The following is a 25975-nucleotide window of genomic DNA, read 5'->3' as shown; positions in this document are numbered from 1 at the left end:
CTGCAAGGACGCTCGCTCCCTGAATCCCGTCTCGCCTCCCGACGGTGGCGCCGGCAGCTGGCGCCATAAACCAAAACGCATTTAGAGCTGAAGAGGCTCCATCCATCACGCTGTGGTTCTCCGGCGGATCACCGCGGGTCACCGGCGGGGAATCGAGTCGCCGCCGTGACGCGAGGCGGCCACGAGGCCGAGGCCGGGGTGATCGATCAGCGAACGGTGTTTCCAGCTCCGTCCTCGTCCGCCTCGTCAGCACCGTCTCTAGACGGGCATCTCTGATTCTAAAGGTGTTTCTTTAAAGTCTTACGGTGCTTTCTACGTTCATGAACGCATGAACGTGAACGACTCGGTGTGTGCGGCTTGAAATTGGCCCCTCGCGGATAAATAGGGTTTCTTGAATCTTTCTTCAGCTGAAATATCTCCGGGCTCCGTCCTGCTGGAACCTGCCTCACCCTTTCACTCACTCGCGATGTTTACACTCATGTTCCAACAGGCTCAGCAGCTAAAGACCAGGAGTCACGGATATCTGACAGCGGGTTCTCTGTCCGGCAGCCGCCTCAGAGGGTCGGCTGCGACCGGCCAATAGGAACGCAGAAGACACGGACCATCCAAGACAAAACCAAAACTGTCGTCTTGGGATTCACGAGGAGGTCAAAGGTCGTCTCTGCACACGGACGGAGGCACAAGACTCCTGGAAGACCCTCATCGAAGGAACCAGTGACGTACAGGAAGTGGCCGGACCGAGATTCTGAACAAAATTTGTAACCGCCAACGCGCCGTTGAACCAGAGATCGGTAACGCCGCGCGACGTGGCGGAAATATTCTGAAACAGTCAGAGAGAAAGAACCACGGAACCCAATTCAGACTGTGAGGAAACCAGAGGAAAGCTTCAGGAACCCTCAGGTCGGCATCACGCTAGCTACTGGAAGCAACATGCTAACGGCTCCACCTTGAGTCCACGAAAAAGCATCATGACAATAATTTGCTTCAACACAAAGTGAGACCAGAGGAATTCACACGGCGATGACAACAATTCATCAACACTTTCAAACGGCGACAACAAACAAATGGTTGCGGAAGGAAAACCGCCGTGAAACATTAACGTTAAACATTAACGTTAAACATTGAAATCAGGTTGATAAAACCGTCTGTTGTTGAGGAAGAAGAATAACAGATGGTTCCAGCATTCTCTCTGATCTCGGTACTCACTGTTCTATAGAAATATAAATGTAGATATATGCAACGTCGCTGAGGATAGCTTTCTCCTTCCCATGGCAGGGCATCGTATCGCTCAGAGCTTCAGCCAGTCACCCTGATGAGAACATGAAGTCTTCCCTTCCTTAGCGCTTTCAACTGCATGAGCCAATCACATTCACACACCGATGGAGCAAGGCCATGCAAGGCTGCTGTTCCACCAAGGAGGTGCAGACAAGAATTGAACCTGCAACCCTCCGATTGGGAGACGGCGACTCTACCAACTGAGCCCAACCTTCAAGACTAACAAAAGAACTAACTAGTAAAACAACTAACGCTGGGCTGAGATGAAAGCTTTGATCCCCTTTCCTTTCTATGAGCATGTCCTCCGCCAGTAGGGGGCTCCACCACGGTCCTCCATCCACCCTAACTGGACCAAGGGGAGGAGGCGCTCCAGGCTCAGTGGTTCTGTAATGAAGGCTTCGCGTGGCGAGGGGGCGGAGCCTCCCGCCTCTGCTATAATAAATGTTTACACTGGCTCTCGAGGAGTTAAATATGGAGGCTACGTCAGCTCCAAGCCTCCACAGCTTCCTGCTCCACCTGCCAGCAGGTTCACTGGCTCTCCTCCTCAGGAACCTCACCTGGAGGGAGGTTACGTAACTGCAACCAGCTACACACACACACACACACACACACACACACACACACACACACACACACACACACACACGCGCGCACACACATACACACACACACAGGGTTAAAGCAGCCCAGTCAGCAGTGACCATCTCCTCCTCATCCTCGCTGAACGACGGAGGATGAAGGATGAGGGAAACGGCAGCAGGAGCAGAACAAATGCAGGAGCGTCGCTCTCCTGCAGCGGACGTGTCGTTCGTCTCGAGAGCTTTTCTCATCCCTCCATCTCCCAGCCAGCCTTACCAGCGCTCCGTATTCCAGAGGAAGGTGAGGAAGTCGTGTTCAGCTGCTTCGCTTCGCTCCGCTCTTCACTGTTGCTTCGTTACTGCTTCTCCCTCTCCCTCCTTCTCCCCCTCTCTCTCTCTCTCTCTCTCTCTCTCTCTCTCCTTTTATCCAGGCTATCTCCTGGCGTTGCTTCTCGCCTCCTCACCACCAGCTTTTGTCTCTCTGTTCTCACTCTCTCTGCAGATCTCCTCCCTCAGCTTGTGGCAGCCAGACTACATCTCCTACATGTCTCTGCCTGAGCTCTCTCTCTCTCTCTCTCTCTCTCTTTGCCTGAGCGCGCTCTCTCTCTATCTCTCTTACTGAGCTCTCTCTTTCTGCCTGAGCTCTCTCTCTCTCTCTCGCTCTTTGCCTGAGCTCTATCTGTCTCTCTCTCTCTGCCTGAGCGCTCTCTCTCTCTCTCTCTGTCTCTCTCTCTTACTGAGCTCTCTCTTTCTGCCTGAGTGCTCTCTCTCTCTCTCTTACTGAGCTCTCTCTCTCTCTGTACTCTCTCTCTTTCTTTCTATCTCTCTCTCTTACTGAGCTCTCTCTCTCTCCCTGTGCTCTCTCTCTTTCTTTATCTCTCTCTCTCTTACTGAGCTCTCTCTCACTCCCTCTCTCTCTCCCTGAACACTCTCTCTCTCTCTCTCTCTCTCTTACTGAGCTCTCTCTCTCTCCCTGTGCTCTCTCTCTTTCTTTATATCTCTCTCTCTCTTACTGAGCTCTCTCTCACTCCCTCTCTCTCTCCCTGAACACTCTCTCTCTCTCTCTCTCTTACTGAGCTCTCTCTCTCTCTCTCTCTCCCTGTGCTCTCTCTCTCTTTCTTTCTAGCTCTCTCTCTCTTGCTGAGCTCTCTCGCTCTCTCTCTTACTGAGCTCTCTCTCTCCCTGTGCTCTCTCTCTCCTTCTTTCTATCTCTCTCTCTCTCTCTTACTGAGCTCTCTCTCACTCTCTCACTCCCTCTCTCTCTTTCTCTCTCTCCCTGAACACTCTCTCTCTCTCTCTCTCCCTCTCATCACTATGGAGACACGGCGTTCGTACTGACAGGCTTGTACTTGCAGGGACTAGATTTGTGTGTTTTTAATATTTTTATTATCGACCATCAGTTTGTTCTCTGTGGTTTCCTGCACTTTGATTTTCTTGATCAGTGATTTACTTGTTCTGTTCTGCTCTGATATGCTGGATTATGTCATTGCTGCAGAGCATGTCCCTCTATAGCATAAAGTGGATATATGTATGTATGTATGTATGTATGTATGTATGTATGTATGTATGTATGTATGTATGTATACATATATAGGCGGTCTGGAGACCCCCACAGTCCACTGGCTGCTCCATTATTATTGGGGTTGTTTTTGTTGTTGTTGTTTTTTTTCACAATGGAAGAAGATAGTATGTAAGTATTTTCTGCAGCAAGTTTTTTCAAATCCAGCAAAATGCATGATGCTAAAATTCTTTAAAATCTGAAGACAATTTGAAGTGAATGAAGTCAAAGTAACGAGAACGGCGACCTGGGCCGAGACAAGAAAACTCACGCTCACGCTACAGAAGCTCACTTTGGTCGGAATCGGAACTTCTTGTATTAAAATGAAAACAAGGATAAACAGGAACATTTGTTATGTAGCAAAAGTACGTCTGAGCCACGGCTGCATCATGAATATGAATAGGATCTGTTTTTATTGATTGTTTTACCCATTCAAACATTAGGCTGCGTGCTTTAATTAACCCAAGTTTATTTCAAGCCTTCAGAGGCGCCGACTCTTCTGATATTACGGAAGGTGTTTCAAATATAAATCAATTAAAGCTCAATTAATGGCGTTATAAATGAAGCGAGGAAAACCAACGCTAAAAAGCTCTTAAAATGTAAAATAACTGTGATTCACTAATGCGACGATAATAATGTTCTGGGCGTTATGTTTATATAATTTCCACAGAGAGTAAAATGTGGTTATTAATAATAACATTGGGTTTATTAGTGATTTGACCAGAACCGCGGCCGTTTGCTGGTTTTTCTCTGGGAGAGAAGAAAACGAACAGGACGGACCAGAGGACCGCTGATGTGAATGAAAATGGCTGCTGCTGGATGGAGACCAGCTCGTGTTGAGTCCGCCAGCAGACCCCTCCATGGGGGGGGGGGGGGGGGGGGGGGGGCTTGAAGCTGAGCCAATCAGAGCGAGCGCTCCAGCTGGAGGTTTGAGTTAAACAGTGAGTGAAGGCAGAGGGAAAGGAGAGAACGAACGGCTTCCAGACAAGTTCAGACTCCTGAGAGGAAATCGCTCCGAGCCAAGAAAACTCCCATTTATCTGATCATTACCGCTCTTTTGCAACGCTCCTTTCATCCCCGCGAGCTTCTGAGGAAACCCGTGACTCTGCAGGCTGTCGTCATTCACATCCCAGACACTCGAGTGTCAAAGTGCCGGGAGAGGAAAGCCGACATGTCAGTGAGGGAGTGCTGCCGGAGGAGCCCAGGGTTTCCCACCGTCAAGCTCTTCAGCCAGACCCGCTGATGCCTGGCGTGCCTCAGGGATCGGTTCTGGGCTCTCTTCTGCTTCGATTGTCCACGCGCCATTTCGTCCCGCGTCTATCCGGTCACAACTACACCCGCAGGATTCATTTGATCTAAATGTTCTTGAACGGAATTTCACGATTGACCATTTCACACTCGGTAGGACAATATCAAAAAGGAACAAATCCAACGTTCACTTGGCTGTTCTGACCCGTGGTGTTCCTCAAGGACCTATTCTGGGCCTCCTTCTGTTTTCACTATACATCTTGGCTTTAAGGGGAAAAAAAGAATAGTGCATATCACTGATATACAAGTGATTCTGGAAAACTTAAATGTCATTAAATGTCAATTGTTCTGTCACTTAGGATATTTGTTAGAACTAAACAGTATTTGTAAAACTTTAATATTGCAAATTAGGGCCTTCAGTTGAGAAATAGGAAAACATTACATTATATTTTATATTCCTTATTTAGATAACTTAAAATTTTAAATTTTAAAGTCAAGACAATGTTTGAATTGTTAAGTGTATTTACAGTATACCTAAAATATATGGTATTTTTAATATTTCGAAATACATTTTTAGGATAAATGAACTTCTCACACTTTTCAAAGCACCTGTATGCTGATGACACACAAATATGTAGATTGATTAGACCTGACACTCATTCCACCGATAATACGTCAAGGAGCTGCTTGGTCGACATTAAAAAGCGTTTCTCCACAATCCCTAGCATCTGAATGAGCAACAAAATGAAATCGAGCAAATTCACTAAAAGAAATACTAATCTGATGATGGTCGAAACATTTGTATTGAGTACCGAGGGAGAAATTCTAAATAATTTCCCTTTATTTAAAGATACAACACGTAATATAGAATAATTTAGTTTAATGTATACCTTTATTAGTTCATTGTTACATCTTGCAATGCCACTTTTCTCCACAAGATGGTACAGTGAGTCAGCGGCAGTACTCAGAGTTGTTAATGGAGATCAGGTTTTTTTTTTGTTACTGCTTTTCATCACGTGGTATTAAAACCTGTTCGAGACCAATTCTCTGTTTACATCACAGCGTTGTGGGGGAGGGGCTGTGCTGCATTGCTGTTTCATAAAGGTATCACATTGACAAGGTGATGTTTTGAACGCGATGTCCGTCTCCATGGAAACGGCAGCATCGAGGCCGATCGTCTCCGCTGCGTGACGACGTCACGAGAAGACGGCCCGGGAGGCACGCCACGACGGAGGCGGCCATGTTTTGTTTTCTGTCCGTGAGCGGGTGACCCCGAACCGGTTCACGCTACACGACTCACACACTGCCTCTGTGACGGAGGTGAAACCTTCCCCGCGGCGCTCCTGAGCGAGGACGGCGCCTGAGACAGGGGCGGACCAGCAGCTACAGAGCCACAGCAGAACGAAGGCACAGGTTCTAGGGGGTGGGTGGGGGGGGGGGGTACACACACATTCTCCCCTGACGCCTCCCACAACATCTGCCGCACGGCCAAGCGACTCAACCGGAATGCAGCGGTGGCGGAGTGGAGTACACTGCAGTCCCGAGGCCGAACCTCCCACACCGACATCACACACGCCGCCAGGATTTTCACACGGACGGTTTCCTGAACACGTCTGACACACGTATGACGGCAGAGTTTCACAGGCGGCGGATCTCAACACGTCTGCAGTGGAAACCGAAGAGTCGCGGACTAATTAATGTGAGGGGACGCATGCAGTGTGTGTGTGTGAGTGTGTGAGTGTGTGTGTGTGTGTGTGAGAGTGATCATACGAGGTAGTATATGATCCTGCAGTGTCTAACGAAGCCATGAACCATCTGGTGTTGGGATGTGAGACAATCTGTCCATTTGGAGAGGTGACAAAGAAGGTGATAGGCGCGCGCGCGCACGCGCACGCACACACACACACACACACACACACACACACACACACACACACACACACACACACACACACACACACACACACACACACACACACACACACACACACACACACACACACACACACACACACACACACACACACACACACACAACTCGCTTCTACCAAGTGCACAGTCTCTATGGTAACTAGTAGCCGTCATGGCAACCAAGTACAAGCGGTAGAAGAAAGGCTGAACTCTCAGGACTGTCCTATTTTAGAAGCGTCTCTCACACACACACACACACACACACACACACACACACACACACACACACACACACACACACACACACACACACACACACACACACACACACACACACACACACACACACACACACACACACACACACACACACACACACACACACACACCCACCCACCCACCCAGCTCAGATCTCCGTACTGCTGATAAAATCACTTCAGTATTTATGAGCAGCAGTACATTTACTGGTAACGGAGTACTATCTAATATATGCAAGTAATACTTCAACAACTGCTAAACACAGAGTTTTAAGTCACATTTCTATGTAATTTTAGATCCATCTTGAAATAACTGCCCTGATACTCGAGTACCACGTCCTCTGGTTTGACTTATAACCTTAAACATCCACAATCTGACGTCCTATTAAAAAACTGTTTGTAGCTATAAATATAATATAATCTAAAAATATAATCTAACTTAATCTCACTCTTTTTCTGCACTGTTTCTCTGAGAAACAGATATTTTATAGGAATAAAGTAAACTAAATGCCTTCTCTTGCCAATTTACCTCGACAAACAATACCACTGAGTAGTTTTTAAAAACTCTTATTTATTATACGCATTTAAATATTAAAAAACACTTCAGTTGTGTTTGTACTTGATAAAACAATGTAACAAATCACGAGATGAATTTAAATAGCACCTAATATCACTCCTGTGTGTATTTATACAGGCACAGTAGGAACGAAGTGAGAGGCAGCAGCACCACCATGTGGATCCCCAGTGCTGGTGCAGGAGGGAGAGAGTGTGTGTGTGTGTGTGTGTGTGTGTGTGTGTGTGTGTGTGTGTGTGTGTGTGTGTGTGTGTGTGTGTGTGTGTGTGTGTGTCCTGCAGAGACATTCATATTCAGTCTCAGTCTTTTCCCTTTTTCAATTCTGTTAATGTAATATTTCTTCCCACAATACTCGTTGACACACGATGAGGTTTGTTTTGTGGTTCGGTTGCTCGTTGCAGGATTCCAGGACCTTGTTGAGGAGCCGTTCTACTTGGAGCGCTATGGAAACAGACAGAAACGACAAACCCGATGAACATAAACCTAGAGAGACTCTTACAGTTTGGAGGAAGAAAGTCACTTGACTTTCACTCTGACGGCTGACGAAGGAGAACAAAGCCTCGCATGCAGCTTTTGTAATTTCAAAGGGACACAAATAAACCCCCTCGGAGTGAAAACCTCCAGGACGCAGCAGTTTGTTGACGAGCCGGAGCGACAGGTGAAAGAAAATCCAGCTTCTAAATGTGAGTCGTTGAAACCTGAAGTCCAATTATTCCCAATAAGCAGTGTGTGATCGCTGAATAATGGAGCGCCATGCATTATTAATTACCCTTTAATAATGTCAACCTGGGATTTAATGAGTTTTCATTTCACGGTGCAAAGACTCTTGATTCCATGATTACGACCAAACGTGGCGGCCGTCACCGGCAGGAGTTAACGTTAACTACCGGCAGGAATTGGTTTTCTGAATCTGAGCCACAAGTCTGACGGAGAAACGCTTTGTACTGATAACCAGTCAACAGCCAGGGATCTTAACCTGCTGGCCCAGCGGCCACTAACATCTTCTAGTGGTTAATAACATGTTTTATTAAAAATGAAGGTGATACGATGTCTGCAGCTTTTTGAGAAATGGATTTTCTTTTTCTGTGACTTGAACATTGAAGTGATGAGACGATAGAGCCAGAGGCTCCACAGCCACCAGAGTAGCCCCCAGTAGCACCGAGTAGCCCCCAGTAGCACCTAGTAGCCCCCAGTAGCATCTAGTAGCCCCCAGTAGCACCGAGTAGCCCTCAGTAGCCCCCAATAGCCCTCGGTAGCTCCCAGTGGCTCTCAGTGGCCCCCAGTAGCACCGAGTAGCCCTCAGTAGCCCTCAGTGGCCCCCAGTAGCATCTAGTAGCCCCCAGTAGCACCGAGTAGCCCTCCGTAGCCCCCAATAGCCCTCAGTAGCTCCCAGTGGCCCTCAGTGGCCCCCAGTAGCACCCAGTAGCCCTCAGTGGCCCCCAGTAGCACCTAGTAGCCCCCAGTAGCACCGAGTAGCACCCAGTAGCCCTCAGTGGCCCCCAGTAGCACCTAGTAGCCCCCAGTAGCACCGAGTAGCCCTCAGTGGCCCCCAGTAGCACTTAGTAGCCCCCAGTAGCACCGAGTAGCCCTCAGTTGCCCCCAATAGCCCTCAGTAGCTCCCAGTTGCCCTCAGTGGCCCCCAGTCGCACCTAGTAGCCCTCAGTTGCCCCCAATAGCCCTCAGTAGCCCCCAGTAGCTCCCAGTTGCCCTCAGTGGCCCCCACTAGCCCCCAGTGGCCCTCAGTGACCTGCACCTCTCTTCAGCTAATACTTTTAGAGAAAGTCATTTGAGAATCACCGATGTGAAACATATTGGCATTTATTTTTTACTATTTTTTGGATTTGAAAATGTGTTTTGATGTAATAATTAATTATTTTCAAATGTCCCTGGGAAACTGTCAAAGAAGAGTGAATGTTTCCACTGGGAGGTCTGGATGCGTCAGAGATCCACATCAGCACATGGTACAGAACATCCAGTGTGTCTCTCCAGGAAGCTTCACGGAGAAATGTCACTCCTCATTTGTTCTTCGTTGCGGAGGCAGATGGACGCCCACGTCTCCGTGCAGGGGCAACGTGAAAACACTCAGGGCTCTCAGCCACACGCTGGGAACTCTAGCAGCCTCCAGTGGCCACACTCTGCATTGCAGCGCTGCAGCTGCAAAACACCGTTCGCATGATCCAAAATCACTACACAGCTTATTCCTTCAGGTGTTTCGCCACGCGAGGGAGGAGAAGCTGCAGTTTGTATTGTGCTTTAAGAGCTACACACCGAAACACATCAGTACAAGTAGCAAAGATCAGTGTTTCTCGTTTCACGTCTACACACACATACACGTTTTTTATAGTCTGTGGGGACCGGGCTGAGACTCATCACTTGTAGGGACAAACTCTTCTGAAAAAAGGAAATAGGGTCTGTACACAAGGAAATATGATGGACATTAACATTATTTATATTTACTTCTGAACATGAAGGGAGACACCACACACACACATCAGAATAAACACTTACCAGTCAGACCACACACACACACACACACCTCTGCTGTAGACACAATACACATTATTCAGTTTGCCACTACATGAAAGAGACTGTCTGAGAATTTTAGTGAAGATAAAACTACACATGCAGTACAGAATGACAGCGTATCTACAAGCCCTGGGAAGAACGATGGAATCACCGGTCCTGGAGGTTCATTCAGTTGATTTATTTTGTAGAGCAAAGGCAGATCACAGACATGCCACAAAACTAATGTGATTTAAAAATGGCAACTTCCCGGCTTCAAGAGACACTAAAAGAAATCCAGAAAAAAAATTGTGGTACTCAATAACAATTGTTTTTTTTTTAGATCAAGCAGAGCAGAAAAAATGATGGAATCATGGAAAATACAAACAAACACTCCAACACACCAGTTTCTAACAGCTCTGCCGTCTCTGAGGACTTAAGAAGTGACAAACAGAACTCTTCATCAATCTGCCTCCAACTTTCTCTGATTGCTGTTCCCAGATCAGCTCTGCAGGCTGGAGCCTTGTCATGGGACATTTTCTTCAAAGACGTTGACCTTATGTGTCTTTCTTCAAGGAAAAGGCTTCACAGTTTTTGCTCCATGGCAAGATGCATTATCATCTTGAAAAAATGATGTCATCGACCCCCAAACATCCTTTCAATTGATAGAAGAAGAAAAGTGTCCAAAATGTGCATTTATTGAAGATGTAATGACGGTCATCCACCGTTGCTTTTCCTCGGCCCATTTTAAACTTGTGTCTCTCTGTTTAGATGTTAACGATGACTTTCCTTTAGCTTTTTAGATGTTAACGATGACTTTCCTTTAGCTTTTTAGATGTTAACGATGACTTTCCTTTAGCTTTTTAGATGTAAATCCCATTTCCTTTGGGAGGTTTCTTACAGTTGGGTCGCGGAATTAAACAAAATGAAACAACTGTATGAACATCCTGCATGACTGGTGATTCCATCATTTCTGCCTGAGGCTGTACATATGTTCTGTTCTGGATGAAACACGTGACGCACACACACACACACACACACACAAACAGTCCTTCCTCCTGTGGGGACGTCGTATCTCATCCTCCCTTGTGGGGACCTGAAGGGTCGACCGGTTTGAAACGAATACGAGTGAGTCTACGCAACACCTTCGCTTGCAGATTTAGATGAATATGCGCATTATTCAAATTTATGAGCATGTTTCTACTGTTGTGCATATGCACTCAGAAACACACACACACGCACGCACACACACACACACACCCACACACACAGACACGCACACAGCATGTGGGCGGTATCCCCGCTGCTGTGAAACATCTTGCATCCCACGTGATTATGTAACTCCCTCTCCACCTCCTCCAGCTGATCACTCATCACTTCACCCTCAGCTGGGAAGGAAGAAAACCGTCGCTCATTGAAATCAGGCGGCCGGACGCCCTCTGCAATCAACCGTGATTCTGTTACCATCACGATATCAAAGAGGCACATCACTGCAACAGGAGCTGCTGCAGGAAATCCCCCCCCCCCCCCCCGAAGATTTCACATCACCGAAGATCGAATCATATACCTACCCGACTTCGTGACAACTTCAGATCTCAAATGTCAAACCTGGTTATCGTCTGCCATCAGAGAAATCAGCATTCAGCTGCTGCAACACTCTCAAGTTCCCTTTTTACTGCAAATTTCAAACAGGCCTAAAAGCTGTAGATGAAGGAGAAAGAATGTGATATAACAGCAACAACTCTGTCCTGGTTCTATTCTGGGCTCGTAATGAGAAGAAATGCCTGATGGGCATTCTTCAGTGTGGCCTTGGCATGCTTCCCGTAGAGGAACTTTCACCTGATTTAGCGCGAAGAGCCAAAGGCCTGGTGGAGACTGAAGCAGGGGAGAGGAATGGACACGGTCAGGAGCAGCGACATCAACAAGCATTTTTTTCTCCACCAGGATTATTATCAAACAGCAGACGACGGAGTCTGCCCGGTTTGTTCCCCCGGCGCCCGGTGGCATCGGCCAAGAGCCTGACCAGCATGCCGACAACGAGCCACAGAGTCTGGGATCTGGAGCACCGGACCTGAACACATCCTGGAACATCACGGTCCGGAGCCGGAGCAGGAAGTGTGCCAGCATAGCCGCCAAAACACCGGCAAGCCAGCGCACACGGCAACAGGACGCTGGCACGCTCGATAGCCAACGTGCCTGATAGCTCGATAGCCAACACGCCTGATAGCTCAATAGCCAACACGCCTGATAGCTCGATAGCCAACATGCTTGATAGCTCGATTGCCAACATGCTTGATAGCTCGATAGCCAACATGCTTGATAGCTCAATAGCCAACACGCCTGATAGCTCGATAGCCAACATGCTTGATAGCTCGATAGCCAACACGCCTGATAGCTCGATAGCCAACATGCCTGATAGCTCGATAGCCAACACGCCCGATAGCTCAATAGCCAACATGCCTGATAGCTCGATAGCCAACATGCCTGATAGCTCGATAGCCAATACACCCGATAGCTCGATAGCCAGCATGCCCGATAGCGCGATAGCCAACACGCCCGATAGCTCGATAGCCAACACGCCCGATAGCTTGATAGCCAACATGTCCGATAGCTCGATAGCTAACATGTCCGATAGCTTGATAGCCAATACACTTGATAGCTCGATAGCCAACATGTCCGATAGCTCGATAGCCAACATGCCTGATAGCTCAATAGCCAACATGCCTGATAGCTTGATAGCCAATACGCCTGATAGCTCGATAGCCAACATTTCTGATAGCTCGATAGCCAACATGTCCGATAGCTCAATAGGCAACATGTACGATAGCTTGATAGCCAACATGTACGACAGCTTGATAGCCAACATGTCCGACAGCTTGATAGCCAACACGCCCGATAGCTCGATAGCCAACATGTCCGATAGCTTGATAGCCAACATGTCCGACAGCTTGATAGCCAACCTGCCCGATAACTTGAAAGCCAACATGTCCGATAGCTTGATAGCCAACATGTCCGATAGCTTGATAGCCAACATGTCCGATAGCTTGATAGCCAACATGTCCGATAGCTTGATAGCCAACATGCCTGATAGCTTGATAGCCAACATGCCCGGTAGCTCGATAGCCAACAAGCCCGATAGCTTGAAAGCCAACACGCCCGATAGCTCGATAGCTCGATAGCCAACACACCCAGCACACCAGGACGACCAGCAGCAGAACGATCTCTGGCACACGCCACCGTGTCAGAGTTGCGGTTCCTAAAGAGTCGGAAAAACCATGGACCACGGAAGGGTTAAAAAAAAAGCTTTAAAAAAATATGGTCTAAAGGGAATTTATCATACAAAGAACAAAGATAAGGAGGACAAGTACAAAACATATAAGAACAACATCAGTTATTAGATGACAGAAATAAAACACGATGATGATCAATAGCTATTAAAACACAAAAACAACATAAAAGGACCCTGGAGAGTACTCAACATATTTTATAAATAACAGTTATTCAGTTACTGAAAATCCTCAAGAATTTGCAAATGCTTTTACATTTTGTTTGTAAATATCGGCCCAAACTTAGCAAAAGAAACAAGGGATGTAGACCATCATTATGACTCAGTATGCAGCAGTAACAGTTCAATGTTCCTTGGTGGAGTCTGTGAGAGTGACGTGTCAGAAGTGGTCCAAACGTTTAAGAGTAAGAAGTCTACAGACCATAATACCATTGATACGTAGTAGCATGAGAACCCAAGTTACATATAGATGTGTTTCCTTTCTGGGTGTCATTTTATGGAATGGACTTAGTGACAACAGCTTCAAAAAAAACCATTAAAAAGTAAAATAATTGATGGTTGCAATGAAAAAAGATTTGATTACTGTTACTTTCGTTTTGTTTTTCTCTTGTATTACTTTTGTTATGCATGTATTTTTTTCCCCCTCTCATCCATATTACTTCTGTTATGTTTAGTTTTTTCATTTTTTTTCTTCTTTATCTTGTATCACTGGTGCCCTGGGGAACTTCATGAGTTTTTAAGGGAGAAGCAAAAATAAGCCTCGGCTTCTGCCTCCATCCATTTCAGCTGCAGATGACGTTAAAAAACATTTGTGCACACCAATTCACCTGTTGCACTTAAACTGTACCTGTAATCGAAATAAACCATTCATTCATTCATTATGACAAAGACAAAACTCGAATGCAATTCAGAATTAACAATAAGAGAAATGTGATTCCCTCCAAAACTCTCCACCTCCTCCACCTCCTCCACCTCCATAACGGAATCATTAAATCTCTCAACACTCCAAAGCATTAAGGTGTAAATCTTTTGCAAATGGGCCACGAGGTAAAGCCCGCAAACAGCCAGGCAGCACTTTTTTTTTAGCAAATGTTCCTGAATGAGAGCATCAGCAGGGGATTCTTTTCAGCCCTGGATTGATTCTCGCTGGTGTTCTCAGGCTTTAGTCAGTATTTATAGAAACAGTTTGGCTCAGTCGGACACAAATCCGGTATTAACAGTCGAGGCGATCGGAGGGGGCGGGACTTACGTTGATGAGCTCGATCTCCCAGATCTTCTTGACCAGCTCCATGGAGGTGTAGCCATTGATGAGGAAGGACTTGGTGTAGTCGCCCAGCTCCAGAGACTCCAGCCACTCGGCCACCGACGTGGGGTTGTTGCCATCGTAGCCGACCGGCCGCACCTTCGGTCCAGATCGACAGGAGACGGGGTTAGTTGGGAACGCTGGGGGGTTCGGGAGTCAAACACAATGCAAACTGAAAAGCTCTGCAGTTTTATTCAAGAGGCACGGCCAGTTCTCCTGTGATGGACGGGAAGTGTGGGGTCCGAGACGAGGGACAGACACTTTGATTTCAAATGAGCTTCACCACACAACAAAATTCTACTTCCGGTAACATCTTGTAGGTTGCATCTCTATTTGTTAGTGTGAATGCAAGACATTCACACTCTTGAGATTCTGTTTCCGTTTATTCTGGACGTTTTTCGAATCGCTAAAACTCTGGCAATCTTCACCCGTTCGTCACCATTCATGCGGCTTTTTCGGCACTTTCCGGCTATGTTCCGGCTTTTTGAAATCTCGTCAACTTTTTAAAATATTTCAACTTTTGTGCCACTTTTTTTCCAATGTTAGCGGATGGAGAAATTTTTAACTAGCTATAACTTCTTCAAATCTTAACCGATTTCAACCATTCGACTTTTAAACTGTTCAACTGTTTCAACTTTTAGTAACTTGTGCAACTTTTTGAAACTTTTTCAACTTTTCGAAACTTTTACAACTGACACTTTTTCAACTGTTTGACACTTTTTCAACTGTTTGAAACTTGTTCAACTTTTTGAAACTTGTTCAACTTTTTGAAACTAGTTCAACTTATTGAAACTTTTTCAACTTTTTTCCACTTTGTCAAAGCATTCCAGTCTACCTGCCGCAGGCAGGCAGCAAAAAGCATTACAGTTTGCATTCACACTATCATGCATTTGCCTTGGGAAATGCAGATCATCTAGTTTTATATATGTTTTATTTCATCTTTATTTAAATTTTCCCTTGGTGAAAGTCTGTATCCACCGGGTGTAGCTCTAGTTTTTACTTTTTTGCATCTTCTCTTCCGTGTCTTGTTTTCTGGTCGTCCTCCTCTAATGCCTACAGCCGGGCCTGGTGAGGGGGAGTTCAAGCTGAAGCTGCTCTTCTCTCTGACGCGAACTTCCTGTCTCTGAGTACAGGCCGTCTCAGGTGAGGAAACGCAGCGTCGGCACAATCTGCCCGGGAGCTGCAGGGTGACGCCTGTCGAGGAGGAAACGTTCGGTCTGTCGGAGCCACATGCTGATTCTGGTCAGTCGACACAATCGGTGGAATCAGCGAGGAAATGGAGCCTCGGCGGGATCGGCGACGGCTGCTTTAAGACTATTTCACGGTCCTGCCACACCGCAACCGTCAACACCGTCAACACCGTCAACACCGTCACACAACATTCACGACAGCATCGAGACGGCGAACTGTCATTTGAGGGAGAAGCATGACTCCGCCCCGTTCACACAACAACCACTGCCGGTGAAAACCTTCATGGTGTCTATTTTCACGATAGCCGGACACTTGAAATATTCAAATGAGCTGCTGAACATGGAAACGCTGCTCCTCGTCTTGTGCATCATGGCCGTAGAAACTCGTCGCTCCACACCTGCTCAGTTGACACAAACAGACAACAGCGCCAGCTAGCAGCCCGACTGTTTCTGCTGTTGCCGTGAAAACGGACGTCGTCCTCCAAACGTACGATATGATTGAGAATTTAAACAAGCTGCTCTGTGATATAGACACGATGACGGTAAAGGACATCATTAATGACATAGCACTACCCTTTACATGTAATTGAAATCAGCTACTCCTCACCGGTATTTTTACATCTGAAATAAAAACGGCAAAAGTAATCCCTATTCGCAAAAGTGGTAACAGACATCTCTTTTCTAACTCCCTCCTTCCACACTTTTCTAAAATGTTCCAAAAGCAGTTTGTCACTGACAGTCAGTAGGGTTTGATCAGACAGGTCTTCCCCGATGGCCGCCGTGGCTCCTGCTCAGGAAAACACAGGAAATACTGTGGGAAATACTCCGTTGACTGAAGCAAGGCCTTTGACACGACAGACCACACGGTACTCTTCAGAGGTATGGTGTCAGGGGTACTACTCCAACAAAGAGACCATGACACATGGAGTTCCACAAGGCTCTATACCCAACGATGTGTGTAATATTATGGAAAAAGTTAATCGTATATTATACGCTGATGACACGAGTCTCTAGACCTGCATGTGTTCATAGACGCTGTAGAAAAAGAGCTCAGCGTTTTAAAAAGACGGCTCCGTAACGACCAACGTTCAATGAATGTGACAAAGACTAAACACGTCACATTTGGAAACGAGGACACTAACAGTCAAACCCGCTTTCAAATGAATGATAAACAAATTGAACAAGGGCATGTCAATAGATTTTTTACGAACTGCTAGTAAAATTCTCGTTTTTGTTGTTGTTCTTGTTTCTGTTACTTCAGATGCAGAAGCTCCACTTATATTATGTACTAATATATTATGTACAATAAGTTGATCTTCACACTCAACATTTTGATCTTCTTCCGTTTGATGTTTCTTTGTTGTTACTGAATAAACGAGCTGTTTCATGGTGTTTTGGCTCTTTATGTGAGAACAATGAGGAAAGTTAAAGGGAAGGAAGTAAAAATCAGGGCTTATATTTTCTGACAACTGACGGTCTGTCGTCGTTGTTATTACTCTACTGAGTTGCAGTATTTTACTTGTACAGATCAGAGGGACGTTGACGGTGGAGCCGATCGTCTTGTGAGGCGACGTTGTTATTCTCCTCTCGTTCTCGTCCCGGTGCTGTGATTGGCCGGCCGTGTTGTTTTGCCGTTTGGCGCAGCGACAACATCTGCTCTTATGTAACAGCTCAGCTCTTCTCTTTGCTGCTGCTGCTGCTTCACTGAATCACTGTTTTCCACACCGGCTTCATGAGACATGTGCAGCGGCCACCTTCTGGCCCCGCCCACCCAGAGCCAGGCCACGCCCACTTATTGATCTCAGTGCAAACTGACAAACCAGAGACACTCACAGCTTGAGAGTCCGATCAGAGAGAGAGAGAGAGAGAGAGAGAGAGAGAGAAATTGTTTCCTCTTCTGCAGTCAGAAGTTTAGTGGTGATGGGAGGATCAAACCTCCTTTTCTCCATCCTTCCTCCCTGTTCTCTCCATCCTTCCTCTCTATTCTCTCATCCTTCTTCCCTGTTCTCTCCATCCTTCCTCTCTATTCTCTCATCCTTCCTCCATTTTCTCTCCATCCTTCCTCTCTATTCTCTCATCCTTCCTCCCTGTTCTCTCCATCCTTCCTCTCTATTCTCTCATCCTTCCTCCCTTTTCTCTCCATCCTTCCTCTCTATTCTGTCATCCTTCCTCCCTTTTCTCTCCATCTTTCCTCTCTAATCTGCCATCCTTCCTCTCTATTATCTCCATTCTTCCTCCCTGTTCTCTCCATCCTTTCTCCCTTGTCTCTCCAGCCTTCCCTCTATTCTCTCCATCCTCCCTCTCTTTCCTCTCCACAATACATGAAGTTTCCCACAAGTCTGTCTTTGGCCTTGAAGGGATTTAAACAATGGATTTAAATTTTCCATTTGACGTTTGTTGTTTTCTGCTGCAAATAAGATTTTAAAGCAGATTTCTATGGTTCTGACTAAAACCCCCTTCACAGACCAAAGAGAGACGCGGTACAAAACACATTCAAGAAATTAAAAACAACGTCTGTCCTCGACGTTGAGATGAACAAAATGATTCCTTTACGTTCCACCTGGACGTTCTCTCTGAGACCTCCAACGTTCTCCCCCGCCGGACGACCAGAATCGTTTCATCGGCTTTTGAACTCTGGCAGGATTTGGCATCGATTTGCCTTCAAACACTGAGCTGAATGTTTGAGTGAAAGTCTCGGTGGAGGAAAAACCCAGAGTCTCAAACCTCTCAGATCAAGACGTTGCAGGGAATTTGATGATAAACTCATCAGACTGTGAGGAAGACGTTTCATCCGTTTCTCACACGCTTTCTTCCGCTCGGGCCGTTTTCAAGCTCCTGCAGCGTTTGAAAGGTCTGCAGGTCGTCAGGTTGTTCAAGGCAGGAGGCTTATTAAAGTGAGGGAAACGAGGCGGACTGGACGTGGACGACGTTTTGGCTCTGATCCAACTGGCTTCCTCAGAACGACTTCCCCTGAAAAGAGCGTGTCGATAGCGCGAGCTGTGCTCAGGTCAGTTTGTCTCCGTGAGGCGAAACGACTTCTGACAGGCGAGTCCAGTCGACCTGCGTAGCGTGTTGGAGCAGCGTCCTACCTGACAAGTGACAACATGCACCGACGCAGTTTGACGACTTAGATTCGATCTGGCGAATCGTCGCTTATATCGTGTGACTTTGCGGACGAGCTCGGCCGAACATCGCGGCTCGTCTCCGATTCCCGTTCGGGAAACGCGGCAACGTCGTAGTGTGTCAGCGAATTCATCAGTAACGTCGCCCTCCACTTCCTGTCTTTTTAATCCGGAGTTCTTTCAGGTGGGAAAAGCACCTGGCGCCCCCCGGGTGGGGGGGGGGGGGGGGGGGGGGGTGTTATGGCCACGACATGCTGCGGCCATAACAACGCTGACGGGTGCAACAAGCTAGAGAGAGGTGAAGTCTGCGAGCACTGACCCGCGGCAGCAGCCGGATGGCCTGCAGGAGGCGCTGTCTGTGGGCGGAGTTGAGGATTCCGATCTCCAGCAGGTCCTGGTCCTCCACCACGTTACTGCCCTGAAAACAGACCGAACAAAGCCGAGGGTTAGTGTGTGTTCGAGTCGACTGTCGTCTCTCCTGCACCAGTTCAGAGGAGCGACATCACGTCGTCCACACAGGAAGTCTGGTCCTGGAGCTGAAGCGCCGCGCAATCGCTAGCTTTACGTAGCGCCAATGAAAATGTACCGGCTCGTTGTTCTCGCACGTTTTCATGCAAAACAGAGAAAGAATGAGTGAAATCAAGAACTTGATTTCAAGTTTTATTTAGCTTTGTGAAAATTTACTAACAAAATGAATAATGCAAATATGCACAAATCCAGGTACCGTATAGTTCCTAATAGAAGAGCACCTCCGTTCCCAAAGATGTAGAGAACAAAGAAAGACCGAATTTTACTCCGTCAGTAAAGTCTTGATAAAATAACCTCTGAATCTACATTTGAAAGTGTTTGTGGTAGTACACAGAGTACGGGATGAAACTGTTTATAATTTGAGGAAATATACAGTATGAGTCTCTTTTTTTAAACTTTAGTATGATAAAATAGGAGGAAATGACATGAAATGAAACGAGAAAAGTAAAATGCAAGATGACATAAATGAAAATAACATGAAATTAGACAAGATGGAACAACAAATCCCGAGTTGACATAAGTCAATATAGCATTAGCGTGAAAGAACTAAAGTAAGAAATGGATGAATAAGGATTAAAAAAGGTTCACATTAAATACAGAGAGAGAATAAAGTCATTGAACTTGAGATGAAAACAAAGGTAAGATTTGATTTCTTGCCTCATGAAACTCGTAGCGGAACCTAGAAGCGACTCTACAGGAGACACATGGACGTCGACACCAAACAGAACCAGCAACCTGAAGCCTCAGACTCAGTTTATAGCAGGATGCTGGAGCGTGAAGAGCGTCTGCATCTGACCCAGTTAAATCAAGTGTTGGTTCTGAGACGAGCCAGAGATGACTGTCCTGGGCTCACCGAGCGCCGCCGCCGCCAGATAACCATCGATTCCCTGTAAACTGAGCCGCTCGCCAACATGTGGGCCGGAATGAGGCCGGATTCTCAAACTGCCACAGCAAAATGCAGAATTCAAATGTCGCTGGAATACATTCTGCTTGAACGGTAACAATCACCAGATCATGAATACAAACTACAAAAATGTCAAAAGTGTCTCAGTGTGTTTGTTTTTTTTATCAGCAACAACAGCTAATTAAATACACAGGATTTTATATGTTGCTGCTATTTTTGAAATGACCCCCCTCAGTTAGTTCACACCTTCATTAATTATATCAACACTCGGAAGTGGTGAAGCTTCACAAGCAAACGACGCCCCTGTGAGTGTGTGTAGGAGAAAACATCTCGTTCATAAAGCGCTGTAACCAAACATTCATACCCAGTTTAGGTCATGAAGGCCAGAATAGGACCGAGAGTAAAGAGATATAAGAGGATAAGAGGATAAGAGATGTTTGTGAGTAAAGCTGAGAAGCTCCAACCAGCAGAGTGAAAGTCTGATTCTCACTCAAGATCCACAACACCAGAAAGTGGGTTATGTGAAAACTCAGAGTAAGTTAACCCTGAAAAGAAGGAAACTCTGAGTTTTCCATTCCAAAAAGAGCTGAATTAAGCTCAGGTTCAGTTGCCATGGAAACAGACTCTGTGAACTGAACCTGCTGGCAGGTTTAGCAGAGGAAACTCTGAGTTTCTACTGGGTTCTCTCACCTGGAGCAGGTTTAGTAGAGGAAACCCTGAGTTTCTACTGGCTCCTCCCCCCTGAAGCAGGTTTAGTAGAGGAAACCCTGAGTTTCTACTGGCTCCTCCCCCCTGAAGCAGTTTTAGTAGAGGAAACCCTGAATTTCTACTGGCTCCTCTCACCTGGAGCAGGTTTAGTAGAAAGAAACCCTGAGTTTCTACTGGCTCCTCCCACCTGGAGCAGGTTTAGTAGAGGAAACCCTGAGTTTCTACTGGCTCCTCTCACCTGGAGCAGGTTTAGTAGAAAGAAACCCTGAGTTTCTACTGGCTCCTCCCACCTGGAGCAGGTTTAGTAGAGGAAACCCTGAGTTTCTACTGGCACATTTTATACACAGCATTATTTTGTGTGTGTGTGTGTGTATTTTCTTAATTTAATAGTGTTGATGTACACGTCATCACATTTTAATTGACTCCACTTTAATAAAAATGTCTAAACACTGTGTTAATCTACCAGGTAGGATACTAGCAGAGGACGAGTTTAAACAACATTTTGTTAGTGGTTTAAATTACAATTTAAAAGTAATTTAAAAATCAACATCAATTCAAATGCTAAAATTTAAATCAAAATGAGGTACAATCAGAGCATATATACATATAAGCCTTTTTTTCTGAAATACATTTTTATATTTCATTTTTAGCTGCTTCAAAGCCGACTTCCTCCTGTTGGATTGAACCTAAATTATATTCAGATTTGAGCTTATTTATTATTTCAACCTGTGTGCTGTGATCTTAAATTCAATGTTAAGTCAGTGGATTAATGCTTTCAAACACATGCATGGACTCTGGCAGCAGTTTCCTCCAGTCGTCTCTCTGCTGCTGCACCGCCGGGACCTTTACAATAACTGGGTTTTGGGTCTGTTGCCATAGTTACTGGTGATATCGAGGCTCCACTGATGATGTTTTTTTTTTACTGTTATTGCACACGCTCTTAACTCAAGGTTCACATACTCTGAGTTGATTGGACTAATTCAGATCAGCTGTTCTGGAACCAGAAACTCTGAATTTCCCGTCTCAGAGTCAGTCGACTCAGAGTTCAGGGAGAAACTCAGAGATTGTTGAAGCTCCTTTCTGGAATACCACCAAGGCTTCCATAAGATCCATAACACTAGGTCTCCACAAGATCCATAACACCAGGTCTCCACAAGATCCATAACACCAGGTCTCCACAAGATCCATAACACCAGGTCTCCACAAGATCCATAACACCAGGTCTCCACAAGATCCATAACACCAGGTCGCCACAAGATCCATAACACCAGGTCTCCACAAGATCCATAACACCAGGTCTCCACAAGATCCATAACACCAGGTCGCCACAAGATCCATAACACCAGGTCACCACAAGATCCATAACACCAGGTCTCCACAAGATCCATAACACCAGGTCTCCTCAAGATCCATTACACCAGGCAGCACGGGACACTCAAGATCCATAACACCAGGTCTCCACAAGATCCATAACACCAGGTCTCCACAAGATCCATAACACCAGGTCTCCACAAGATCCATAACACCAGGTGTTACGGTGCTTTTCACTTTTCAACTCTAATTAATCCAATAGGAGGAAATAAAAGAGATATAAATCATTTCTCCTCTGGAGGGACGGAGAGAGAGAGAGAGAGAGAGAGAGAGAGAGAGAGAGAGAGAGAGAGAGAGAGAGAGAGATGGGTAATAATTACAAGAAGGAGGGATGAAGAGAGGAGGTAAACATCTCAAACACACACACACCATGCTTTTTTATTTTGCATGCTGTAATATGAAAAAACGGGTTAATAGAAGAAAAACTTGCTTTATTTCAGTAAAATACGGCGCCATGTGAACAAAATAGGTTTAAATGTTCAATAATTTAAATCCAAGTCAGACACTGTTGGATTTAATTTAGCTAACTAACTCAAGTAACTAATTACTTAATTAATAAATAATCAGTAAAGTAACTGGATTACATTCTCAGGAAAGTAATCAGAAACTATTTCCGAGTAACCTGACCAACACTGGACAGATTGGTGTGTTTTTACAAAACACTGCTCGGTCATTCTGGGAAGGAATTCCCCCCCTGGTTATTTGCATGTTTACAAGCAGTAGAATGTTTTCTGGACAGAATTAATGTTTAATGTTCGTTTAATGTCGTCTTAAAGAATCCTCTGACATTAATGACGTATCTCTTTTCTTTTCAAACAGTTTCTCACAGTTTCATGTTGTAAAGATATTTGTTTCACCTGAATAAAGGAGCAAGCGGTGTAACAGAGTAATATAAGAAACAGCAGAATAGTGTGTGTACAATACTGTGTACACAGTGTTTAATGTGTACATGTTTAATGTGTACATGTTTAATGTGTCCACAGTGTTTAATGTGTACATGTTTAATGTGTCCACAGTGTTTAATGTGTACATGTTTAATGTGTACACAGTGTTTAATGTGTACACAGTGTTTAATGTGTACACAGTGTTTAATGTGTACATGTTTAATGTGTACACAGTGTTTAATGTGTACATGTTTAATGTGTACACAGTGTTTAATGTGTACACAGTGTTTAATGTGTACACAGTGTTTAATGTGTACACAGTGTTTAATGTGTACATGTTTAATGTGTCCACAGTGTTTAATGTGTACACAGTGTTTAATGTGTACACAGTGTTTAATGTGTCCACAGTGTTTAATGTGTCCACAGTGTTTAATGTGTACACAGTGTTTAATGTGTACATAGTGTTTAATGTGTACATGTTTAATGTGTACATAGTGTTTAATGTGTCCACAGTGTTTAATGTGTACATAGTGTTTAATGTGTCCACAGTGTTTAATGTGTACATGTTTAATGTGTACATAGTGTTTAATGTGTCCACAGTGTTTAATGTGTACATAGTGTTTAATGTGTCCACAGTGTTTAATGTGTCCACAGTGTTTAATGTGTACATAGTGTTTAATGTGTCCACAGTGTTTAATGTGTACATAGTGTTTAATGTGTCCACAGTGTTTAATGTGTACATAGTGTTTAATGTGTACACAGTGTTTAATGTGTACATGTTTAATGTGTCCACAGTGTTTAATGTGTACACAGTGTTTAATGTGTACACAGTGTTTAATGTGTCCACAGTGTTTAATGTGTACATAGTGTTTAATGTGTCCACAGTGTTTAATGTGTCCACAGTGTTTAATGTGTACATAGTGTTTAATGTGTACACAGTGTTTAATGTGTACACAGTGTTTAATGTGTACATGTTTAATGTGTACATAGTGTTTAATGTGTCCACAGTGTTTAATGTGTACATAGTGTTTAATGTGTACATAGTGTTTAATGTGTCCACAGTGTTTAATGTGTCCACAGTGTTTAATGTGTCCACAGTGTTTAATGTGTCCACAGTGTTTAATGTGTACATAGTGTTTAATGTGTCCACAGTGTTTAATGTGTCCACAGTGTTTAATGTGTACATAGTGTTTAATGTGTACATAGTGTTTAATGTGTCCACAGTGTTTAATGTGTCCACAGTGTTTAATGTGTACATAGTGTTTAATGTGTACATGTTTAATGTGTACATAGTGTTTAATGTGTCCACAGTGTTTAATGTGTACATAGTGTTTAATGTGTACATAGTGTTTAATGTGTACATGTTTAATGTGTACATAGTGTTTAATGTGTCCACAGTGTTTAATGTGTCCACAGTGTTTAATGTGTACATAGTGTTTAATGTGTACATGTTTAATGTGTCCACAGTGTTTAATGTGTCCACAGTGTTTAATGTGTACATAGTGTTTAATGTGTACATAGTGTTTAATGTGTACATGTTTAATGTGTACATAGTGTTTAATGTGTCCACAGTGTTTAATGTGTCCACAGTGTTTAATGTGTACATAGTGTTTAATGTGTACATGTTTAATGTGTACACAATGTGTGTATATATATATATATATATATATATATATATATATATATATATATATATATATATATATATATATATATATATATATATATATATATATATATATGGCTGTGCTGCAGCTCTGCCTGGGGACGAGTGTGAGGTGATGGGTGGAGGGATGGGTGGAGGGATGTGGGGATGAATGAGGGATGGAGGGATGGATGGAGGGATGAGGGATGGAGGGATGGATGGAGGGATGAGGGATGGAGGGATGGTGAGGCAGGAAGCGGCTGCCAGCCAGATAAACAGTGACCACGTGTGGAAGAAACAGAAAATAAAGCAGAGAAATCCTCTGAGTTCATCGCGTTGCCGCGGCAACTGAGGGTCCAGGTCACAGTGAGCGAACACACACACACACACACACACACACACACACACACACACACACACACACACACACACTGTGAAGGTTAGATTGAAATAAATGGTTAATAACTCCACATTAATTAGTATTAGAGCACCGAGAACCCAAACACCTAGAGCCCCCCCCCCCCCCACAGGAGAATCCAAACACCTAGAGCCCCCCCCCCCCCCCCCCCCCACGGGAGAATCCAAACACCTAGAGCCCCCCCACCCCCCCACAGGAGAAACTCCTGCAGTCAGCATCTCTGAGCTCCATCCTCCGTTTCCCTGCTGCAGTTTCTCTTGTTTAGCTTCATCACATCTCCTCCATCTCTCCTCTCACCCTCCATTCCTCCATCCTCTATCCCTCTCACACTCCCTCTCTCTCTCTCACCCTCCATCCTCCATCTCTCTCACCCTCCATCCCTCCTTCACTGTCCAGGAATCAGCACATTCTGCTAAACACCACGGAGACTTTCTCCTTCTACGTCACTCCACAGAAGCAGGGAGCCCCTGATGGAGCGCCGGGGCGGCAGGGCGCCGGGCGGCAGAGCGCCGGGCGGCAGAGCATAGGGTAGAACGCCGGGGCGGCAGAGCGCAGGGTGGAGCGCAGAGCGGCAGAGTGTGGCAATGATCTGCAGGCTACAGGTGGTTCACACAGTTTCTGCAGATGCGGATGCAAAAAAAACTGAAAATAAAAAAATATTCCATGCATTTTCTTCACAGAGCCAGCCGCGTGTGTATGTGTGTGTGTGTGTG

General features: G+C 45.3%; 1 protein-coding gene across 1 annotated transcript in view; it reads right to left on the bottom strand.

Moving 5' to 3' along the window:
• The window catches only part of anks1b (ankyrin repeat and sterile alpha motif domain containing 1B), a 132672-nt gene that overhangs the window by 23500 nt on the left and 83197 nt on the right, over positions 1-25975 (bottom strand). The window contains 2 exon segments of the mRNA XM_080517898.1: positions 14439-14591; positions 19124-19222. Of these exon segments, the coding sequence (XP_080374024.1) occupies positions 14439-14591; positions 19124-19222 (252 nt within the window).

The sequence above is a fragment of the Blennius ocellaris genome (assembly GCF_963422515.1).
Source record: "Blennius ocellaris genome assembly, chromosome: 22".
In the NCBI taxonomy this organism is placed as follows: domain Eukaryota; kingdom Metazoa; phylum Chordata; class Actinopteri; order Blenniiformes; family Blenniidae; genus Blennius; species Blennius ocellaris.
This window is presented reverse-complemented; position numbering and strand designations above follow the sequence as displayed.